The sequence below is a fragment of the Sabethes cyaneus genome, chromosome 2 (genome assembly GCF_943734655.1).
Source record: "Sabethes cyaneus chromosome 2, idSabCyanKW18_F2, whole genome shotgun sequence".
In the NCBI taxonomy this organism is placed as follows: Eukaryota; Metazoa; Arthropoda; class Insecta; order Diptera; family Culicidae; genus Sabethes; species Sabethes cyaneus.
In genome coordinates, this window is record NC_071354.1 from 209,176,653 (window position 1) to 209,202,151 (window position 25,499).

The 25,499-nt window shown below is 40.4% G+C and overlaps 1 protein-coding gene across 1 annotated transcript in view; it reads right to left on the reverse strand.

The window, feature by feature from the left end:
- Nucleotides 1–10,761, reverse strand: part of LOC128735035 (uncharacterized) — a 66,237-nt gene extending 55,476 nt beyond the window's left edge. Inside the window, exon 1 of the mRNA XM_053829495.1 lies at nt 10,057–10,761. Coding sequence (XP_053685470.1) covers nt 10,057–10,095 — 39 coding nt within the window. The 5' untranslated portion in view covers nt 10,096–10,761. The remainder of the gene's footprint in view (nt 1–10,056) is intronic.
- Between the last annotated feature and the right edge of the window lie 14,738 nt (nt 10,762–25,499).

The following is a 25,499-nucleotide window of genomic DNA, read 5'->3' on the forward strand; positions in this document are numbered from 1 at the left end:
ACCATCAAGGCTGATCTACTTAGGCGAGTGAACCTTTTTAATGACATTTTGAATTACTAACAGCATTTCAAAATGTAATTGAGCAATTATACATTACATGGTATTGCGGAGAGATATGTAATTGTGACTAAAGTAAACGAAAAAAATTAAAATTTCATAAATTCATGCTCTAATTTAACGAAGTCTGACAATTTGTAGTCATTTTTTCCATCACTCTCATCTGAATGGTACTTATTCAAATGATCTGCTGTTGCTATTCGGCACTTGACGCTTCAAATAACCTCGTTACCACTGATTTCTACTGCATTTACATGCCTCATCGCAGACCGCTCTAGCAGGTGATCAATCATGGAAATCACGTCCCCATTCAGCTTCCTGCTGCTTTGCATCGCAGGCCTATCGACGGATAAATTGTCTACATTTACCAGGTAACCTACTGTTCAGGCTATCCGAACGGACTGGCTGCCCAAAAGTATAAACCATGTAGACGGTTCGGTGCTATCGTATCTACTTCGGATCCATTACAATGTGATGCAATTGCTGAAAATCAGTAGCTCCCCCCGTCGCCCGTCCAGTTGTCGCCACCATTCGCATTATCAATGCAAACCAGTCCGCTTCAACATTGATCGTCGGATTTTATTTGAAGTTGCTTTTTTTAGCAAACGATGCTCAATGAATGCAAAACAAACCGAATCGAAAGAAATGTCTATGATTTTTACTGCTTTTCGGTGCTCTGCTCTGTCGCAGCTCCGGTGGGAGTTCAATGAATCACAAGAAACGAACCCAGTTCAAGTTCTCCCTAGCGAGGAGCGTGAGGAAAACCATGCAGTTATGCAATGTTGCACCGTCGGAGGAAACAGACCGGTATTTTATTGTTTCTGCTCATACTGTGTGCGAGTTGCTAACAAAGGTAGGCAAAAAAATAAAAACAGAAAATAAATATGTACCGCAAAGGGGGATTTGCGTGCAATCTATTCGCTTATCAGACCAAGTTGTGAGCACGCGTAATAAGGAAAGTAAGACCGGTACGGTTGGACGTTATCATTATTACTCTTGTATGTGAAGATAAATAATAGGTTTCAAGTTCATATCATACTACTGGAAGAAAGAGGACTGAGAAGAGCGACTTACTATGTCGTAGCTCGTATAGTTATGCACTCATATTCTACGTGAAACGTGCGAGTGAATTCACCTAATGATGAATGAAACATTAGTTATACAATCTGCCTACATCAGCATGATATGCGGAGTTGTTTGTTAAGTTTGTTTTACCACTGAATGGCAGCAGAATGAAATGGAAAACTCATAAAAATATTTATTGGTGTTGAAATTTAAATTTTACTGATGATGCAGTACGGGAATATCACGTTGAATGAACTGTAAACAGTTAAGGAGGATTATTATTCAATCTTCAGTGTTTTCAATATATGCGTGGTGAATAACAATGCCGACCGCATCTAAATGCTGTTAGTAATGAGGGAAGAAGGTATGTACGCTTGAAACAGACTTGAACAGAAGTTCGAAAAAAAAACTAAAAGAAACTGACTATTCCTTTAAAGAAACAGTAACAAATCGTGTTGCATTTCGGTACACATGACCAGGGATGGTTCGATCACATTGACCTATTTTTGATTCATTTGACAGTAGCGTCCCGTCGCAACCTAGCAAAATTTGAAAAAAATATGTATGGAATATTTAAAAAGCTAGTTATTATCTACAATATTGCTGAATAAAGTTTGGCAGTATCTTTTATATTTACGGTGCTGTAATGCTGCTACCCCGTTGGTAGTCAAGTGAACGCTGATTTTGGTTATCAACGGGGTAGCAGCACCGTAAATACAAAAGATACAGTCTAGTTTTGTTCAGCAAAATTGTAGATTATAACTAGTTCTACGAATGTTCCATACATAATTTTTTCAAATTTTGCTTGGCTGAGACAGTACTGTCAACTCAATCAAAAATGAATCAAAGTGATCGAACCATCCCTGGTCATGTGTTCCGAAATGCAACACGATGACCCCGCAATTAAACTGCATTATGCCCAAATACATCAGAATGGTCTGAGCCCCAATTGGTTCGATTGGTTGACTTCGTTCGGTTGATTTCGTGACTTGTATGATTCGAGCTCAATAAAATTATGTACATGAAATCTTTAAACAATCAGCTTGTGTGTATGTCGCACAAAAGCTAGTTACATCGAAGATTCAAGATACAAGCTTAAACTAAATTTTTTTATTATTAAGTTCAATATATAGAAATTAGGCCATTGCCGTGACCGATCAACTATCTTAAACCTTGCTAGATGGGGACTTGATATGCGTCTGTCGTGGCGCCAATCGGTCTTTGTTTGCTTCCTAACAATCCACGGAAACGATCGTTGAAAAGCTGATCTGTGTGCCATAGGCGTAATGCTCGGGCAAAGCATTTAAGATGATGTGGCTCAGATATGTGGTTCACCCTTTTACTCAACAGTAAAGTGAGTAAAAGCTATTTAAAATGTGTCACATATTTTCCAAGTCACGAACCGAGTGAACTTTCAATACCGTCACCGAACGAGTTTTCCTCTGCCATGATGCTCCCACATCCAGTACATCATACCATTGTACCACTTAAACTTTTCAGTATTTTATTAACAGTCGATCAGTTTATCAATGCAAAGGTGTACAATTCATACCAACATAACGAGTGAATGATTACATTTCCACACCATAATGTATACAGCACCTCAGAATCAATCAGCCCAGCGATGAAATGGGGCACCACAGCTAGTTAAACTCAAATTTTATTATCCCTTTCGCTGCTGGATGTCTGGCCTGGCGTCGCGTCGTCGGCGTCGTAGTGCCTAGTGTACCTAAGCCATTGCATTGGATGCTGTGGCTCGGACCGCAGTAAGCTGCAGAGTAGCCTTTTTTGCTGAGCCCATAGCTTGTTATATATGTTTACCACTGACTGACTGGTCGGCCAATTCTACACTCTCTGAGCTGCCTTACCGGGTTCGTGTGAAAAGAATTATTATCGTTACGCAATCATTTAACTAGTGCGGTGCGGTGAGGATTTGCTCCAATTTTCTTACGTATGTTTTGGTGTGGTAGAAACTTTGCGGTTTGGGAAATTGACTTATAGAGGTATGTGGTCTGATTTTCTCTTTGTAACTCGTGGAAGTATTAGTTGCAGATTTGTATTCTGCATACGAAAATTGCAATGAAAAAATTGGAAAAACTATGTTGTTAGGGCGATAAGAATTTTGAATACACTGCTAATCACTGAGTAGTATAAATTTCATTGCTAGCATAATTTATTCGCATTATTATTGTCCAATAACTAACGACCGTCGCGCACTCTTACAAAATTTTACCAAGATTTGTATTGAAATTAAAAATTCCGGGGCAGTTATATAGCTATTAACCATAACTCGAATTGCTGGAACTAAGTTTCAGTACGAGGAGTAAAGCTTGCTTTATTTAGAATTGGAACAAACTTTTGCTCATATTGTGGCGTTCTTGGAGGACGGATTTGGAAGTTCTTGGCGCCCAAGTGTCGGAAATTTTGTTAGCTTCACTTATGTATTTTTGACATTCCGCAAAACGATTGTACTTTGTAAACAAACAACATGGAAGCCAAAAGAAGAGAAAAAATGTGCACAGTTGTTTGGAAAATCCCTTGTGATCTGCATCTAGGCTAGCTAAATAGCTGAAATTGCCCAGAAATACCGTATGGAGCGTTATCAAACGTTATAAGGAAACATTGACGACGATTCGGAAGTCTCAAGCTAATCATCGGAGTGGAACTGTCGACTGGAAACTGCGTGATAAGATTTTGAAGACCATCAAGATGAATCCCAAACTTTCGGACCGTGATTTGGCCAAATTCGGTGCTGCCCATAGTACCGTGAGGAGAATTCGACTCCGGGAAGGAATCAAGTCGTATCGAGCTAGCAAACAGTCAAACCGAACCAAAAAAAACCGAAAAGTGTGGCCAAATCCGAGCTCGAAAGCTATACGACCGGGTGCTAACCAACTTCGACGGGTGTCTTCTGATGGACGATGAAATCTGTGGCAGAAAAACGAAAGTTTTCGTTACAAATAAGACAATATGACGTCGGAACTGTACCAAAAGGAGTGTCTCTAAAAACGAATTTTGCCGTTCATTCGATTCCGTGATATTTTGGCCAGATTTGGCAAGCTGTCATTATAGCAAAGTCGTTTAAGAATGGTATGCAGAGATAGGGGTCCAGTTTGTAACGAAAGACCTCAACCCACCCAACTGCCCCCAGTTCCGCCCTATTGAGAAATACTGGGTAATCATGAAGAGGAGACTCAATGCAAACGCAAAGGGAAAAGTTGTCAAAGACATCAATCAAATGAAGACCTGGTCGAATTAGATAGCCAAAACGATGGACGAAGAAAGTGTGCGTGCGCCGCTTAATGAGCCATATTACAGGATAAGTTTGAGAATTCCTTCGAACCCGTGACGAATAATTTAATCCGTATTTTTTCATCCGTAAGTATGAAGAAAATGCTACATTTTTGTAAACATAGATCCTGAGTTCAATAATAAAGTACTGAAATACACGCAATTGTTTTTTTCCAATACTATCTGAAGCAAGCATTTACATTTCTCAATCTAGTGAGAACCTGTACTTCAGGTCAGGAGCGGCTCACGACAGCGTCTAATTCGGAGCAGGAAGTTGAATTGAGAAATGCAATGTCTTGGCACTAAAGTTGAAATGACAACCTCATCACGGGGCTCGGTAGTCCGAACCGAAAAGCCCTATAGGGCGGATAGAAGTTCAATCTCCAAAATGAGCAAAATGGTTCAGAATTTCCGGATTCTAGCTTATGTTTTATGAAAATACAGTCATGATATGACGAATTTCTTGCAGTACAAGTTGTACTGTACAACACAACACAATAACATGAATTATTATTCATGGTTTTGAACCGCAGGCGGGACGAAGGTTGATGTAGGAATGCCCAGGAAATATAGTAATATCCTTGAACCTGATCTCCAAGAAGTCAAACGAGAAATCGGGTTGCTGTTGACCAACAAAACCGTTGCACTATGGGCAAAAACGGGAGAAAAAACGGACGCAATTAAGATACGGCCTGCAGGCTTATAAAATATAGGTGATCTTATGTAAAATTTTCCGAAGAATCGCGTGGTGCCCATCCCTTTCCTGTTTATCATCGGGAAGTGCCCCAGTGTGCTCATTTTCCCCTATTTTTTAATATTTTTCACCCTTATTGGACTTAAACAAACGTAACAATAGCTAAAGACCTAATGATTTTATGTAAAAAAGTCCGCAGAATCTAAAGGGGCTTATCTCATTTAGTTTAGAGCACATTTTTTTTTTGGTTGAGCTCCCGTTATCAAACCGACCATACCAAAGGGGAATTCAACCAAAAAAAAATAATGTGCTCTAAACTAAATGAGATAAGCCCTATTCGATTCTGCGGACTTTTTTACACAAAATTAGTAGATTTTTGTGGTTTGTGTTCTCAAAACCTTGCTTGGAATAATCTAATAAGGATGAAAAATGTAAAAAATAGGGGAAAATGTGCAAAATGGGGCACTTCCCGATGACCAACAAGAAAGGGGTGGGCACCACGCGATTCTCCGGAAAATTTTACATAAGATCACCTATATTTTATGAGCCTGCAGGCCGTATCTTAATTTCGTCTGTTTTTTCTCTCGTTTTAGCCCATAGTGCGTTGATAAAGATCGCTTACCAGCAGAGCTGAATATCGCTGATTACACTGGCTGTTTTATTTTTAAGATTTAGGAGGTAGAGAAGTTACTGCAGGAATGGCTGGAAGAAGTTGTTTGTCACATTTGCTGCTGCAACTATCGCGATGCAAATATCGCAACATAACGCTGATAAACACCGCCAACAAAGTACTCTCCTAGATTTTGTTACGCCAGCTGTTACCGATAGCTCAATAATTCTGTAGGAAATCCCCAGATGGGCTTCATGGGCGCTCGCGCCTCTGCGGAACAAATTTTTCCGCCCGATAGATTTTGCAAAAATGCCACGTATGCATGAAAATGCAAACATTCATCACATCTTTATTTATTTTAAAGCAGCATTCGGTACAGTCGATCGAGACCAGCTATGCCAGGTAATGTACGAGCACGGGTTTTCAGTAAAACTGACTGCCTGACCAGAGCACATTGGATCGAGTGATGATTTTTGTATTTGGGGACGCCTTCGAGTCCCTTCGAGACGCGATGAGGGTTGATACAAAATGATGGTTTACCCTGCATGCTTTTCAATATCACACTCAAGGGGTTATTTAAAAAGCGGGCAGCGAAAGGAGCGGTACAATTTTTTAGCCAGGGTAGCCAACTCGTAGGCTTCGTTGGTAACTTTGATATCATGGTTCGGGCATACATGAACGCACTTCTTGTACGGACCATAACCGTTAATGTCGACAAACTGGAAGGGGTAGATAAATTCGTGAATTTGGGAACGCTGGAGACCGCGATTACAACACTAGGTGCGGAGATTTAGTGGCACATTCAAGTAGGAAATTTGGCTTACACTTACTTTGCTCGCTGCGATCAAGACGCTTATGCCGCCGAATGATGCTGACAATGTACAAAACCCTCATTAGTAAAGTAGTTATTTATGGACTTGAAGCTGTGACGTTGCTCGAGAGAGACATACGCGCACGATATTTGGTGGAGTACAAACTGAAGGTGAAGGCGTTTGAGTCACAAGCACCAGGTACCGCTTCGGGACATTTCCATTATCTGGCGAAAGTGGGTAGGCTACAGAGAACCGGTCATGTGCTTCCACCTCACATAGAATTACCCATATTCATATACTAAAAGTTTATTTTAGCAGATAGGCTAAGTCACCGTTAGGTGGATTAGTTCAGGTTTTTTCATTTTTTTCAACTTCTTTGCATGTTCTTTCCATTTTTTTAGTCTTTCTGAGCTCCTGTTTCACCATGGTCCAATAAGTTTCAATCGAACGTAGTTCTGGGCAGTTCAATGGATTCATGTCGTTGGCGACAAAATGCACCGACTTAGCCTCATACCACTCCAACACACTTTTAAAATAGTAACATGAAGCTAAATCGGGCCAACATAGTGGCTTTTCACTGCTTCAAAAATAGCAAACGGCGTTTTCGGGGCTTTCATCGGTCATTCAGTCTTGTAAATTTCACTGCTTGGGGAGTAATTTAAGTTTTATTACGTTCCTCTAGTCGTTTTCATGATCAATTTCATAAAACCGCTAACGTCCGCTATAAGACTACCTTCCGATCAAGTGATCCAGAAGATTTTTATAATAAAACAGGTTATAAGCTCAAGTGGTTTTATCACGCTTTGCTGAAAGTAGCAAAAAACCCGATTATGCTTTCACTGCTGGACAGTCACTGCCATAATTTTAAAAAGCTTTTCGCTTTGTTCTACAAAGCAATAAAGCAACAGGCAAAATCAGGTAGTCAATTTTGTTAATTTAAAAATATACATTCATGAGCTGAAAAGCTAAATTTTTACTGCCAGATAATCCTGATCGATTTGGTTTATAGCGACTATAATGAAATATCCGAGAGAATAAATAATAAGTTTTCAGCAATTTCCGCAGTAGTGCACCATATGCGCAATAAATTTACCGTGCATATTTTCATAATAGGTGGATAAAAACAACGCGCCATCAAAATTTTGCAATCTTTGAAAACCAGTTATTTAAATATCCCAAGCAGCACTTGAAACTTTTTCTATGTTGTTATAAAATCTTGTTTAAATTGCGAAAAACTTCGCCGGTTACAGTATTGAAATACAGAACGAGTGAGCAACTTTATGTTGTTAATACGTTGATTCCAGGTTGGATTCAAGTTATCCAATACTTATCTTAGGAGCCACCAATATATAAGTGTAAAACTAGTGTAATTTTCCCTTATTTGTTTCACAGATAAACATGACTTTTTGAAGAAAATCCCACAAAAAATTCTCACGCACATTTTGCGTGAACATTAGCACCATATATGATCGAAATTCCCAAATATTAACAATAAATAACAAGCAAGTATTTCATAAATGGCCTTCTCCTTTCGTTAAAAAGCACCAATTTGACGATTATGGAAACATTCCCAACTAACACCGTATTTTGAATTACAATTACAGCGTGCGAAGAATGAGACAATGAGTGTTATGTTTGTTTGTCTGTGGTTGTTACTAAATGTCGCTTCAAATATATTTGGGTCGTTCCACGTCAAGTGACCGAGAAAAAGTTCAAACGTGTAATCGACCTTCACGCATTTGAACCAAATTTTGCCAGATTGTTCGTTTTCGGTCAGAAAGTAAAAATCCAAAATTTGGTGCCGATCGGACATTTCTTCGATTAATGGGAGCACTTCCACATTTCACATTTTCAAAGGAAATTGCCAAGGAATCCGAAAAAGATATTATTTTTGAGCACCAGTGCTGCTAAATATTTTTAATTTCAATTTGAAAACTAAATTTACATTTTTCTTTCAATGAAGACAATTTTATCTCAAAAATGCCAATCGTGTTTCGCAGATTTTTTTATATAAGAATCACTCATCGCCTCGAGGTATTCTTTGCCAATCCCGAGATACAGTGTTTTAAAGCAAGCAATCCCCCATTTTTAATGTAAAATTAAGAGCCAAATAACTTTTTCTTGAATCAATGATTCTCTACGCATTGTAAAAATACCTTGGCATATCGAGAAAGCATTTATACAGTATATAACAAAGTTTTTCTTAACTGTGTTGCTAACATTTCAGTTTTCCGCATGATTAGCTACATTAATTAAGGGAATATTAGTCTCCTAGCAACAATAAACAAGGAAGGTAATAACTCATGTCTATTAGAGAGCTGAAAAACATTTTGCAAGGCTATGATCAAACAGCTAGCATATATTTTACGCCTTTTTAAAGTATCATTGCCTCATTAAACGAAAAGCTGTAAAACTAGCAACACTGCTACGAAAAACTTTATTATATACTGTATAAATGCTTTCCCGATTGAATTTATCAGATTCATTTGTTCCTTGAATGCCACCCAATGTTGTCATTGTAAATTTGACTTTGAGAGATCATATTGACTGTTTTGTACCTGGACTCGATTTTACTTATTTCATATTGCTTCCAATTTTTTGCCTCATTGTTCTGAAATCTTTTACTTTTTTTGAAATCTTTGTAGTTTTCTAACTCAAAACTCAAAAAGGATAAAATAAATAGAATTACAATGCCAGAAAAAAACATGTACATCTGCGATGAAGGTAAAAATAAATAAACTTAACAGAGTCAATTCATTGCGCAATAAAAAAATCAATTTTGGAAATGTGCATCTTCGATTCGCCTAAAAATTTACACGATTATGTTTTGTGACCAAATAGGTGCTATCGAGATTATAATTTTGGAAGACATTTCAACCAATTTTAATAATAAATTTTAATAAGGAATAATAAAGCACGGAAGGTATGCACAATAAATATTTGAATGCTTTGAAATTTAAAAAGTTTGTTGCTCGCAAATTTAGAATGGCACTAAAAACACCTGCATTTTTCTCAAAATCCAAATTCAAAGATTTTTTTTGTTTTTATGCCATAATTGTAGTCAAGAACTAAAAAAGAGAACTGAGAACAAACTTTTATTTGAAGTAAATCAGCCTTTATGAGACAGTATGTAAACAGTTCAAACACATCGGCATCAACAAAAATTTTTGATACTATGAAGGATTGGAACATTGTTCCTAATCAAACGAGCTAACATACCACCTTGAATGTAGTTGCAGTTCAGAAGGAACTAACCGTCTTTTTTTAACAACAACAGTTTGTTAAAAAGCAAACGACGAACCGTCACCAGTTCAAGTTCAATACCCCAGAAACAGCCCGTCGCATCCACCTGGAACGCGGAAACAGTTCCCATCCTTTGCCCAGTTTCGTTGTACATTTTAATCGTCGCCGCTAATCAATTTGTAATTTCACACTAAATTAACAACTTTCCTTCAGTCGCAGTGGGTGCAACGAAGCCTGCACTCCACTCGTGCGCTTCGGGGGAGTCTCACAGAAGGGGTACTTACCAGGCAAAACCCCACTAGCAGCATGAAAATGTTTCCCATTTTTTTGTGCTGAGCTGATTAAATCAAACAATCCAAGTGCAAATATTTTCATGCGGTTCCGACTGGCCTGGGCTGGACGTGTTCGGCTGCACAGCTATTTGGTGGCTCGTTTCAGAAGAAAAATCGGCAAATGAAGCCTCGCGTTGGCGGTGCAGGCGATAATAGCGGCGCGCCGGCGATAGTGGTCAAAATTAGACCGCGGTTCGGCTTAGCACTGGTAACTTGTAGACTGCGCTTTTCGTGCAATTTTCATCGAACCAATGACGGAACTAGAAGAATTGAAGGTATGTTTGCATAGTCGATTAAATCTAAGGCTTGAGTTCGTTTCACTTTGATATGGAAAATTATTCAGAAGTGCATAAATCACTATCTCACAGCGCGTGTGGTTTGAAATTATCGGTTTGAATTTCTTGTGCAGGTTACATCACTTTTGATACGTAAACCAACGACGGTAAGAATACTATAAACCCGAATAAATTCACTTCCTCTTCATGTCACTTAATTTTACTTTTCTTCACAATGATCAAAAATCTGCCTTCAGCATTTTCACCCGGTTTGATCGAATTGATCCAGAAGAGATCCACTAGCATTTGCACTGTTGTTAGTTGCACTTGACAAACTTAGCACTTCACTTGCACAACTTACCCCTTCGGGGGTTTCGCATCCAGACGACGAGAGGAAAACTGCGTTCGAATCGATTGCTGGCCGAAGCGCCACTGAACGGGGCTGTCCGTCCGTTCGCGGGTGGCGCAATTTTCTTCTCCGTGCAAAACTTGGCAAAGCGTGCTTACGCGCGCGGCCGTTGCTCAGTGTGGCACAGCACGTCGCGCCGTATTCGATGCCAGAGTGCCCATGTGTTGAGAGACCTACAAGAAAAATAGCAAAATCAGAGCGAATCTCAACCCGATCGGCTCTCAAGCTTAGAGGAGTTTGAAAAACCGAGTTGGTACTGTACCAGCGAGCCTCCTGTTTGACGAAACGCTCGAACAGCGAGGAAAAAGAGCGGAGCGGAGGCTGACGGTTTCGTTTTGTTTTGATTCCATCTTCGTCTTTAAGTGCAACATTTTAACCGGTATGGGGTGTATAGGCAGGCGGGTATGGCTTACTCATATTGGCTTTGGCGGATACTCACGAACTTCGCGAAAATGGTGGGTGGTTTCACGTGGTGCGTCATAGCCATTGCTAGTGAGACAGCTATTGTGTTAGTTCGTGGAGGTGGAATCGTTTGGCAGGTTATTCCTATCAACGAGCATTTTATTTGGGTAGCCGAGAAATTAATGGCTTATTAAAAACTGCTTCGTCAGTTACTGATATGCTGATGTTAAGTTTGACTTCGATTGCTATGCTATGGATGGTTCGCTTCCACGGTTTGTTGTGCGATTTTTTACACCTACCTGTTTAATATACATGTTACATATGCTACATAATTTATTATTTTTTACCGTTCATATGTTTACTCGATGTATAAAATTATATTCCTCCTTTCGAATTCAATTATACCACAGCAGCTAAAAATACGTGGGAATATGCTCATTCAGTGTGCATGTTTTACAATTTTATCATTTTGTTCATCTTTAGGCAGAACAATGCTGCTTCCGTTGGCGATCAATACGGAAAACATCAAAGCCAGTTGCTCCTGGTCACACCATTCGGTAGCTCTTTGAACACTAGTTTATGAGATCGAAAGATCTTCCTGTAGCCTACCAAAGCTGTAGCTAGCTGCGAAAGCCATTTCAATTGAGTCCTGTTGTGTGTTGCGAACGAACTGCGTCTTTGCGCAGTCCAATTGCACGCATGACCACTCGTTGCCGTTTAGCATGTGTCGATATCTTATACATATGCCGTAGAATGTGGTAAAATTGGTTCCTAACTAAAGTTGTCTAAATTTTAAAACAATTTATTGATCTAGTTTTGAACAAAAAAACTCTCGTTAGTTTCGTTAATTATTTTCCAAGTTTCGCGAACAGTTTCACTTCACCATACGGTGAAGCACAATCGTGCGATTGTTAAGACTGCTGGTATTTTCTACTGTCGAAGTTCTGCATCTTGCCCATGCACGGCAACTGCACCCAAGCAACCAATTGATGGAAGATCAACTTCGTTCATCTGAAGTTCAAGTGCATAGACAGTTGCTGTCGGAACTTTTACTCTTGATGTCAAGAGTGTAATTTAATTAAAATGCAAACATTTTCTATCGCTTGTAGCCTGGTCTGGTGGTTTGGACCGATAGACGGTACATAAGTTATATTTCTTTGAACGTCTCGACACAGCTGTATAACGGTAATAATTAGATGAACTATTGTGCTTGAAATTCATTTCGGTAATTGCAATTCAAACCTAGTACCATCTTTCAAAATGGGTTTCACTGCGTGTTTCCTAATATAATGCTAGTTACGGTGTATTCTGCGTGGGTGAACATTGAAACTAACAATTCTGTTACACATTTGTTTTTTTTGGATTTTTTTTAATTAATTGTATTAAAAATTTAAATTGCTATAAATACACAGCTGAGCTGAGTTGTGTTTCAAAATTGGAAGCAAACTAAATTGCAGTTTTCCAATAGTAGACGAACCAGAGTGCGATTAAGAGCTTTCAGGTAGTGTGGATATTTAAAGTCACGGGCAATTTTGGAAATAAAACTAAGTTGACGTGTGGCTCTCGATATTAGAGTGGCATGGTGTAAGTGAACTTAGAGTCAAGAACAAATCCAAGATCACTTACACAATTAACTCTTTTCAGCTTCAGTGCGTCGACATGATAATGCAATAATATCGGTTTTAAAATACGGTGAAATGTTATTACTTCACACTTGGCAATAGCGATTCTCCTCCAACCAGCCAACGAAATCATTTAGTAAAGCTTACAGCCGACGATAAGCTTCCATGTTTCGAATTTCCAAATACAAGTCTCCCCAAAACCATACCATACATCATCACCATCATCACCATACACTAGTTGACTAATTGTCATTGAACAATAGCTTGAATAATAAGGAGTACGTTTTACTTCCTTGCGGCACTCCCGAATTATTGGTAAACTGTGAAGGTATATATGCACCGACTTTAATGTGTAACATTCTTCCGCGTTGGTATGTATGTATATATGTATGGGGGAATACACTATCAGTTCAAGGTCCTGCCAGTGTATGTGGGTAGACTTACAGTAGATGCAAATTTGATTGTCAAATGAATTTCATACTAAAGCTGTTGTAGAAGGACTAAAAGGGATTGGGCGGACCCACAAGCAGAGACACTTGTGCGCATTCCGGGATTATAAGAATTTCCTTCCAGCATTAGGATCCTTGAGAGTGCAACATAAATATTGTTTCAGACCCTTAGTAGTTTCCTCCTAGAGATTCCGGTTGACTCCTCACTCCATCCTACAGTCTTCCACTCATATGATGCCTCTGTATTCATGAATTCATCATATAATGCATATAATGAATTTATCACATGATATATAAACTACAATGATATATAAAGAAATGAAATTAATTTGGATAAAAATAGAACGAGCTCACCAGCAGTCCTGTGCATCAGATATAGTTGCATCATAATGATGCCATCATTTGAGTTTCCATCAGTCCTACATGTACAACAACCCAATAATATCCATGTACATTATTAGCAAGTTTTACGGTCAATGTATAGTTCCATTGTCCATTGTATAGTAGATTTTTAAACGGGGCCGGGTGAATCAGCCGTCTGCCCAAAACTATGATTTTGATATCAGGTAACCGGGATCCACGCAGCATCGTACCTCCTAGCTTAGCTACTCAATCTAAAGGAAAGAGTATTACCGGGTATGACCACGTGGAGGTGCTAGATAGGAACTTGGGTTGGCTAGAGCTATGTTGGACGCATCTTCATTGCCTTCCCCCTTTCATACCCCGTAATATTCTTTCACGTTGGTATGAACTCAATCATTCAGCGAATCGACAAGAAACTCAAGGTCGCGTTACGGTCTGTTACGCAGAAGTATTCTGAGATCAATCCGATCGAAGGTAGCTTTTCAATCAGTGTAAATGACATCAATTTGTGATTCTTGAGCTTCCGATGAGTCGGTGCGCTCTCTCTCTCTCTCTCTCTCTCTCTCTCTCTCTCTCACACACACACACACACACACACACACACACACACACACACACACACACACACACACACACACACACACACACACACACACACACACACACACACACACACACACACACACACACACACACACACACACACACACACACACACACACACACACACACACACACACACACACACACACACACACACACACACACACACACACACACACACACACACACACACACACACACACACACACACACACACACCCTCAGTCTCTCACTCTCTCTCACCCAAAATATTACAAAATTTTACTGAACTCGGTGTTTTTTTAAGTGTGTGTCTATTACTCTCTCACACTCTCATTTTCGCGACAATGGCATGGTGAACATTATAGCACAGGTTATAGGTTTAGCATAGAGCTATTTAAGAGTTGGCATATTAGTTTCTTCACCAAAGTTTCTGCTGCTGGTTTTTGCCGAGAGGTATTTTCTTTGTCAAATGATTGGGAAACTGGTCGTTTACAGGGGCGAATAGTAATTACTGTCAGTAAAGTTATTGGTTACAAAAATAAGACGTTTGCATAAAATTTTAATTGTGAGTGTCTTTCGTGTAAAGTAACATTTGTCTTAAATTAGTCGCAATCGTTGTTGAAAAGCGTTGCAGCTGGCACGCATGATATCCTGTGGCCTTTCATACCAAATCTTCTCGAAACGTTGCTTGAAAGTATCTACGCTCAATCCTCTGGTGTTCCTAGTTTGCCTAGCATGTAACCATGCATGTGATTCAAATGCGGTGAAAAGGCAGAGTGGCTTCGAAGCCACTTCAAGCCTGTGTAGCTTGCACCTGGTGAGACGGTGCAGAAACTTGTTGGAAGCAGATTAGTACATTTTATAGCGTTTTTTGACGATGGGAAGCAAATAGTTCTTTAAAACATTATCGATGTAATACTTAGTATTGATTTTAGCACCAGGTTCAATGAACAGCAATTGAACTTTCAATTTTTTTACAGAAATATCCCCATACCATCACCCTGGAAACATTCTGGAACTTTTGAACAGCCAATTTGTTCCGAAGAATATCAGAAAGCTGTGCTGCATATATTTAATCATTTTGTTGGTTATGGTGATGCTGCAGCAGAAACATTTTTTCATCCGAAAACAGAATATCACGATCACCATACCGCTTGAGCACCGGCCGCCGTCTTTCGACTCGCGCAACCTTCTGTTTTCCAGTCTAATCGTGTACTAGTTATTTTTTTTCAAAATATTCTTTATGGTTGACTGAAATTCCCAGTTCCTAGGCCATCTTACGTCCAGACTGATCTGGTATTCCGTCAAATTGGCTCTTTTACTCGTTTGATGGCTTCCGGCGTGGTTACCCAGGTAACCAATAAGCATTTGCATAAGTAGTAAACATATGGTTCGTTCGAAGAAAGCGGCTGCTGAAGCGCATCAAAAGCTTAGAGATGTTTCCGAAGATGCTGCTTTTAGTGAAACAAAGTTGCGTGATTGATTCCGTCGCTCCAAAGGTGGTGATTTCGACGTTGACGACCGTCCGCATGTAAAAAGCCCAAAAACATTTGAAGACGATGGATTGGGGGCATTGTGAGATGAGGATCCATACCAAATGTAAAACGAACTTGCATATGGAGTTTCCACCAAACTATTTTCAAGTGAATGCATAGGTTGGAAATAATTTAAAAGCAAGCAGTTTGGTTTTTTTTCGTCTGGATGACGAAAAATTGAATTATTGTATCACCCCAAATTATGAATATTAATGGGTGTCCCACATCAAATTGCACCACGAAAGAAACGCTGTAAAAATTACCTAATTGGCCGATCCTTTTCAAACTTTCAGACAATGAAACATAACCCAGTAGTAAGCTTTTGGCATATTTATTTCATTCAACGTCAATACCATAACCGCATGCTCGCACCTTACGCTTAACTCTACTCATAAGGTACAACATCTGGCTACGGCGTCTTCTGTACGGAAACCCACTTTTCTTCATGTCTTCCTCAGATTTGACCTTCTTGAGATGCTTCCGTAGTACCTGTTTCATAATAGTGCAGTATTTTTCAATGGGCCTTAGTTCCGGTGCGTGCGGGGGGTTTCAAGTCCTTGAGTACGAAAGTAACCACATTGGCTTCGTACCACTCTATGACCGCCTTTGAATAGTGGCACGAAGCTACATCCGGCCAGAATATCGTAAGGCCCTCGTGTTGCTTCAACAGAGGAAGCAGACGCTTCTCTAGACACTCCTTGAGGTAGATATGCCCGTTTACAGCCCCAATACGGCGCACTCCGTTTGCCACATGAGCAAATTGCTTGCCAAAACATGTATTTCTTGGCGAACTTTGAAAGTTTCTGTTTCATTATTTCCTCCGGAATAACAAACTAGTGCTGGGCGGTGAAGAACAGTAGCCCCGGAAGCTGCTAGAAGTCCGCCTTGACATAAGTCTCGTGATGAGACAATGAGGCTTCGTCAGTATCTGTGTGTACAGTTTCCGGGCCCGTAACTTTCCCACCGTATTTTACCGTTCGTCACGATTTGGAGCCTTCTGTGCTTTGTACGTATGCAGACCCTCCCGTTCGTTGATTCTCTGAACGAAAGACTTGGACAGATTCAACTTTTTGGCTGACCGAAGCATTGGGATTCTCCTTAAACGGTTCCACAACACGCTTGTGATGGTGATCACTAAAAGAACATCCATTCTGATCGCATTTCTCCTTCCGTTCGGTGCTCAGAGTTCTGTTGTAATTTAACTACACGACTCGTAGTTGAGTGCACGATTCCGAGTTGTTTTCCGATGTGCCGGTGATAGAGTTGAGGATTTTGCAGGTAGGTGCTTGCACAGAATCAATTCGCGACGTTCCTTTTCGAGTGACGCCATTTTTCCAATTTTCTAAAAACTGACAGCGATAAAAATACAATGTAAACAATACACTCTAAACTACTTCTACCCAAATTTTCACGAGAAAAAATCCAATGTGTAATTTTCTGCAGCGTTTCTTATTATTATAACAGCCAAAAGAAACTAAATTCAGATTGGCCGGGAACGCTTCTACGTCGTCGACTTAGCCAAATATTCATGCTACGTAGGATACGTTGTGAATTTGGTAGGACCTGGTCGGGGTTATTTATTATGAACTGGTGAAATATTGTATAAAGAATATTGAATATCGTGGATGATACATAGAGTTTAGATGTACCTACTGATGAAAACTCAAATGACGCAATTATGTTTGATACAAAGGATTGTTAGCGAAATTGTTCTATTTTTAACAATATTAATTTCGATCAACTCAATGTAACAATATTTATTTCATTTCATTATGTGATAAATTTAAAGACATGAGCCTGTGAACACACCGGCATCATATGAATGTAAGACAAGATGATGGAGTGAGTAGTCTACCGGTATCACTAGGAGTAAATTCCTGAAGGTCTGCAACAATATTTATGTTGCGCTCATCTAACAAACAAACCATCACATGGCTTAAAGCTAGTGCAGCGAAATAGGTAATTACATGAAAGGATCCTAATACTGGAAAGAAATTCTTATAATCCCAGAATGCATACAAGTGTGTCTGCTTACGAGTCTGCCCAACCCCTTTTGACGCTTCTGCAACAGCTTTACTTGAACTTGAAAACCGTAACAATCGACGTGCGACATTCGGTTTTATACTTGTTAAGTGTATAGCAAGTACGTCGCAAGTATGTTGCAAGTAGTGCGCATCATTATGCGAATACAACGCACTACTTGCGACACACAGAATCAGAATAAAAGCGAATATCGCCCGTCGAATACTACAGTTTTCAACTGCAACAGTAATAACAAAATACATTATCATAACACAATACGATATAAAGTAAGATAATATTCTTTTGATATGACTTCCTGCTCGAATTGATAGCAAATGGTCTATTTGATCCGCTTATAAGAAGACATACAGTGGATGGAATAGGCAGATAACCTTTAAAGACAAAGACTTTTACTGCCTTCACTCGGTCAGAAAGGCGGGAAACAATTGCAATTGTAACTAGCGACCGGCAATCGTTTGAATGATTCAGTGTTTGTTACCATTTTTGCCTTTCTGCTAGGTATATAAATTTATAATACTAGCTGACCCAGCAAACTTTGCATTGACAAGAATTGAACTGAATATTATAAATTGTAAATCGCGGATGAACTGAGAGAACTGCCGCTTTTTACAAAAAGGATTGTAGTTAAGGTATAAGCCAAACTTTGCTCTGTTTGATGAGTTCAATGGTCGCAGTCAGTTGCTTATTAGATTACGGAAAACTATTTGAACATTGCCTAGATGGATAATTAAGGAGGAATAGCGCAAGAGGACAGACATCGTCAAGAGCTAGAACAACTATTCCGGTTTAATGAGACGCGAGGTGAGAAGGTGAACCAATCTCGTAAAGGATATACATCGAAGTCTGATGTTTGAGGCACGAGGAGGGACACCTAATCACGAACGACCGCGAGGTGAATGACAGGTGGAGCAGTTATTCGATGAGCATTTCAACGGCCTTAGAACAGAAGTTGCGTAATTGGCCTAGGAGTGCCTATAAACGATAACAGCGTTGCGGCTCTCGATTTTGAAGAGATCCGGCAAGAAATCGGTTAACTGAAGCCTGGTCGCGATCGACTGTATCGTATGCTACTTTAAAATCAATAAAGATTTTAATGATATTTATTACTTGTTCGATTTTTGATTGTCAAAAAATGTATTTAGGCTAAGAATCTGTAATATTTAATTAGTGAGATAAGTTTTATGTCTGTGCGATGTCGAAGATTAATAAATTAAATTTTCAAATTTTTTAAATTTTTTCAAATATAGCCGGATAGAAGATGCGATGCGTTTGCATGTTGCACTCCCGACATTTCTGCAAGATCTGTCGGATGATAAAAATCTAGTAGTTGCGCGAGCCCACCTGGTAATTCCTTACGAAAACCTGTGCCATCGGTGACAACCGGCGTAACTGGATCTGGATGAGTACCTAGTCGGCGGTGCTTACCAGCGTTATGAGTTCACAACAGTGCACTTCGCAATATCATTTATCTCAATATGTCCATTGTCTAGCTGCTGGGTTAGACTCAATTTTCCAGTCAAAAAATGTTTTAATAAGGATTTCATACTCACGGACTTGGTATTTGTTCACGGTATTCCCGAGTTTCCTGTTTATATCAATTTTAGCCAAATAATTGTTATGCTGGGCTAGTTTTTTCGGTATTATGAAATACACAGATAAAGAAAACGACTAATTGTGACATCTTTTTAAAATAGAAATTAAACGAAAAATTGTCTGATTACATACTTGTAACCTACAATTTTGCCAAAAACATTTTTACTTTTCAACATGCCTAGTAGGGAATTGCAGGTTTTTTTCTACGAATTTCAATTTTTCATACGTTTATTTAGTAAAAACAAAAGAAGTCGTTGAAGATCGACTTCGTACGGAGTTCCCCGTTCTTCACTTGAAAGAGAAAACTCGAAGGATAAACATAATACAGAAGCTAGCAAAAATGAATGAATGTTTCCTTATTTTTCTCAAGGTAAAACAAACTAAAGCAAATTTACAATTTTGAATGATTGTTATTTATGATAGGTTGGCAGATTTCTAGTCCAATTTAAGCATAAAATACCAATTCAGCCATAGTCAGCCAGTGTACCAGATTGCACAACCCCTACATCCTGTATGTCTGATATAATTCTCCCTTTCTACACACTAGACATTACGTGGTTACCATACTCAGTGTCTAAAGTAAAAAGTGCTATTAATTTCACTGGGCACTATAGTATCTATCAAGTCGTCCATCGCAAAACATTGGATATGTTTTTTTTCGTTATTGATACACTGCGTAGTCGAACAGCTAATAGTCGATCGATTCCGTGCCGCAGCGCAGCCAGGCTCATGCTTACGTAGATTAGCCAAAACACTTATGCAAATTCTGCCGGTCTGGTATGTCGGCATTCACCAACAACGGTCGATAGATGCAGGTGAAGGTGCTGGCGGTGCTGGCTGGCAGGTGTTTTTATTTTTGGACCCACTGCTATTGCGATATAGGAACATGCTTCCGAAAGTTTGCTTCCTAATCGAGTTAGGCGCGAAAGTGATTTGTTTTTAGTTTTTGTTATTTGAAGGTTAACAGCCAGCTCGGTAAGGTCGACGGAAATCTTGCACTTGAGTGGGACTAATAAAACTATAGTTTGATCAGCCCAAACTAGTTTCGGATTGCTGTAGAAAGCGTAACGATTGAATGACACAATTAAAACGTCAGCGAAATAGACATTGATGCAATCGTTGATCTAATTAAAAACAAATGGGTTTTTAAAAAGAAGCTGAATCAAACGGCGCAATCAATCATTGACATTCCACAGTCTAAACACATTATTCAATAAATTAAACCCGATGGTGGCATTCAGCTGTCAGTGCAATGGAAACTGCTGCTTTGTTACAGCAAACATTAAAACGGGCCACATCGTTACTTCCTAATCGGTAAAGCCGGGACTGGCAGAGGACTTAACTACCGGGCGGCGGCTTAACTAACCCACATCTTCGTAGAGTGATTTCATTAAAAACCGATCCGCTTCTGGGAAGCAGAAGGCGTCTTCACGCAAATAAAAGTGACAGTGCGCAAAAACGTTAGTCCATTATTCTGTTTTCCATTTTTATTAATCTCGTGAGCGTGCGGCGCATGCTAATGGTGCAAAATAGTTGGAGGGAAAAACGTAAATTTACCGCACCGCTGCACTGCGCTGCTGTTGTGATGACTCTTTGGTTACTGCTCATCACCATTAGCGCGAGGACGCACACACAGCAAAGTAATTAACGATTCCACATCCAGCGCGTTTTATACTAAGGACGCTAGAGGCATTTCAATCAGCTGTGGTGAGCTAACGGTAGCTCAAGGGTTTTCTCGATTTATTGACTTACAGTTCCTGCTGTACGACCAGTCCACACGACTTTAGCGCACCTCGAGCACGGAGCAGATCAGGAGCGTAGATCTGCTAATCGCATCACGTTCGCGATACACCCGATGACAGACATGACCACAGGTGAATCATATGCTGCGATGGAAACTGTTTTCTACGCATCGTTTTTATTGTTCCTATGTAGCTCAGCAGGGTGGTGCACTTCGTTGCATATGTTTAGCGATTTTCTCACACTTGTCTACCAAAGAAATCCGGGTGACTGAACGGAAGAGGTACGTTGTCTCTGATAGAATCGCAAAATGTAGGTGAACTAGTTTCGAACTAGTAAATTTCCGACTGCTAAAGATGTTGTTCGGAAATTGAATTGATACAACGTATAATTAAAATCAAATGTAAGAATCAGTGCAATTGTAAGCTAAAACAGTGCTCTTACTTACTTACTTCTTACTTTTATCAGCAAAGAGCCGGGAAGGGTCTTGCTGTATCAAGAATTCGTCTCCACTGTACTAGGTCCTGGGCTACTCGTCGCCAATTCGTTGAGCGTCTCGGCACACGTAAGTTGGCTTCAACCTGGACGAGTCATCTAGCACGTTGGGCCCCTCTATTCCTAGTTTCGGCGGGGTTTCCGACATTCTTGCGACGTGACTCTTGCTGAAATCCTCTCGTTTCGATGCCCGCTCATCGGATCACACCTTCAATAGCAAAGTTGAATAACATACTGTCCTGTATGTTCATTCTTTTACCTTAACCAATCTCTGTGCGATTCGAAAGGAGTCGTGAGTGCCATCGAAACATTCGACCCAGGCTATTTTTGATCAGCCGCGTCATTTTATCTGGAAAATCGTGTTCCTGCACTGTCTGCCATAACTATTCGCGTTCGACTGTATCGTATGCTGCTCTGAAATCCATGAAAAAATGATGCGTGTGCACGTTGTACTCTCGACATTTCTGAAGGATTTGTCGGAAAGTAAACATTTGATCCGTAGTAACACGGGCCCCCATAAAGTCCCCCAGGTATAGACGACGTAACGAAATCTGGGAGAGCATCTTAAGGCGGCGTTGACCTGCGCAATGCCGTGGTAATTACTGCAATCTAGCCGATCACTCTTTTTGTAGCTGGGACAAACCACACCTCCCATCTACTGTTCCAATAGTTTTTCCTCCTCCTTTCTTACTTAATCGGTCTAAGGTCTTATGACAGGGCCTTCTATTGTCTAATTTCTCCATTTATTTTCATCCATGGTAGCTGATCTGCAGTTCCGCGGGCACCCAGATCTCGCTCCACCTGATATTGCCACCTCGCTCGCTGTGCCCTTCTTCATTTTGTTCGTACCGGATTCCGGTACCGGATCGTTGTCCGGCATTCTAGCAACATGTCCTGCCCAACGTATCCGTCCAGCTCTAACCACTTTCTGAATATTGGGTTCGCCGTAGAGACGTGCGAGCTCGTGGTTCATTCTTCGCCTCCATACACCGTTCTCTTGCACGCCGCCAAAGATGGTTCTTAGCACCCGCCGTTCGAAAACTCCGAGTGCTCGTAGTTCTTGCTCTAGCAGTGTCCACGCTTCGTGCCTGTAGAGGACAACCGGTCTAATTAGCGATTGGTACAGTATGCACTTTGTACGGGGGCTCAGCTTGTTCGACCGCAACTATTTGCGGAGTCCGTAGTAGGCCCGACTTCCGCTGATAATGCGCCTTTTAATCTCACGACTGGTATCGTAGTTCTTTGTTGCCAGTGAGCCAAAGTATTCGAACTCGTCGACCTCAAACTCATCTCTATCGATTACCACGGTACTGCCCAAGCGGGCCCTGCTGCCCTCGGTCATGCCCGCCAGCATGTACTTCGTTTTAGACGTATTTATCTTCAACCCAATCTTCTCTGCTTTACGTTTTAGTCTGGTGTACTGATCTTCCACCGCCTCAAATGTTCTACCGACAGCATCCACGTCATCAGAAAAGCAGACAAATTGACTGGATATATTGAAAATCGTGCCCCGCATTTCGATTCGCTCGTCTTATAACACCATCACGCGCAATGTTGAATAGTAGGCAAGAAACCTTCTTGTCGAAGACCCCTGCAAGATTCGAATGGGTCCGACAATCCACACGAGATTCTCACACAGCACTGGATCCCATCCATTGTAGCCATGGTAAGTCTAGTAAGCTTACTCGAAAAACTCCACAATTTTCCATACTTCTTGTTAGTTTACACTATCATATGCGGCTTTGAAATCGATGAACAAGTGATGTGTGGGGACTCGGAATGCACAGCACTTCTGAAGGATCTGCCGCAAGGAGAAGATTCGGTCCGTTGTAGACCGACCCTTCATGAAGCCGGCCTGATAACTTCCTGCAAATCTATTGGCTAATGGCGATAGTCGATGGAAGATGACTTGGGACAGTACTTTGTAGGCGGCATTCAGGATAGTGATCGCTTGGTAGTTCTCACAGTCCAGCTTATCGCCTTTCTTATAGATAGGGCTAAAAACTCCGTCTTTCCACTCCTCCGGTAGTCGTTTCGTTTCCCAAATCTTGACAATCGGTTGATGCAGACAGCCGGCCAATTTGTCTGAGCCCATTTTAATTTGCCTGCTACACCAATATGGTTCCTTCCTACGCAATCATGGTCTTCCGCCTGCCCGCCGTTCATCGTAGTGCTGCTTCGATGGGAAGCAAACGAAGGGACGGTAAGGGAAAGTAATGAAGGATTTTTGGGAATGGCGGGGAAAGAATGGAAAGGAAGGGGGTGGGAATAATAGGTAGCTACCACAGAACAGAAGTGGAAGTAGAAATCCAAACACGTACACGCTACTTTCTACAGATACTAGCGAACCTGGCGGTGGCGAGTCACTTTTTTCCACGAAAACACACGAACGCATACGAATGCACACGAACGCATGTGAAAGCTGCTATGCGATTGGCAGCGAGCGTTCTGCTTATACTGCTGTTATTCGCTTCTATGCGAAAACCTTCCCAAAGAAAAATGAAAACAAAAAAGACTCTGTTACCAGTTTTGATTGCCGAATCGTTCGGACTTCCACTTCTGTTCTGTGTAGCTACGCTTAACAAGTTGTCGTTGTGACTCCTACCTTTTGTCCAATGCTGGAAGGTGCATGGGTGCACAGCTTCCACCTTTCGATCACCGCACGGTCGTCAGTCAAGATTCCTTCCTCTTTATGCATCTTTTTCCTCCTCCCAAATTCATGAAATTGCTAGCGGTTCTTGACCATTTTTGCAGAGTTCTGCCGGGAGACGGTCCTTTTCGGCGGCTCTATTTGCTCAAGTCATAATTCTATTCTACTTGAATTTTATAAAGGTTTCATTGCGGTATTATTCATTACTTCTGGTTTTATTAGGATATTACGCAATACCAAGAGGATACCAATCAAAGCACGCTTATAGCTAGCTGTAAAGCCCTGATAAAACTGTTAATCAGCTAGGTCTATAAAATTAATAGATTCATTGCAGTTTGACAAGCAACCGTACATACGATTGCTTGTCAAACTGCAATGAATCTATTAATTTTATAGACCTAACTGATTCCCCGATCATACTTAGCGCCCCTTTGTTTCTCAGTCACTTGTACATCTGTTTAACCTTCCTAATGCATTAGAAAAAAGTTACATATTATGCATTGGGGTCGAAACGACCCAAGTTTTGAAATTGTTCTCATTCATCCATTTTCAATTCGAATTTCGTTTTCTTTACCTCGTTTGAAAGCTATGGCCAAAAACTGGCACCCAAGGTATGTTAGGGGATATTTGTTGACTAATGGCCACTTCTGCGTCGGTTCCGGAACACCCATTACCAGGTCCCGGGAAACATGTTTATGTTTTGAGATAATTTATTTTGCGGCCCATCAAATCACATTGGCTTGATAAAATAAGATTAATGAAAGTAAAATGGGGACATTTTGGACTCAAACGGCCATTTTTCCATTGGTTCCGGAACATCCGGTACCTGGTTTTTGAGGACAATTTTGAATGTTAGGATGATTTATCTTGCCACACGTTAAATTACGTCAGCTTGATAACATAAGACTATTTAAAGTATAATAAAGACATTTTGAAGGCAAATGGCCACATCAGCTTTGGTCCTGGAACATCCGGTACCCGGTTTTTGGGGCCATTTTTGTATTTTAGGATAACTCATCTTGCGACACATCAAATCACATCGACTGGATTAAATAAGACTAATGGAAATAAAATAAGGTCCTATAAAACGACACAAATCCTTATTTCCTCCTTGTTAATGGCCACACTATTTCTCCTTTCAGAAATCCAGCCACTTGTACAACTGGTATCGTTACAAATGCAAGAGAAACGCACCCCTTTACCCATTTGAACCTTTCTCTCTCCTTATAAGAGA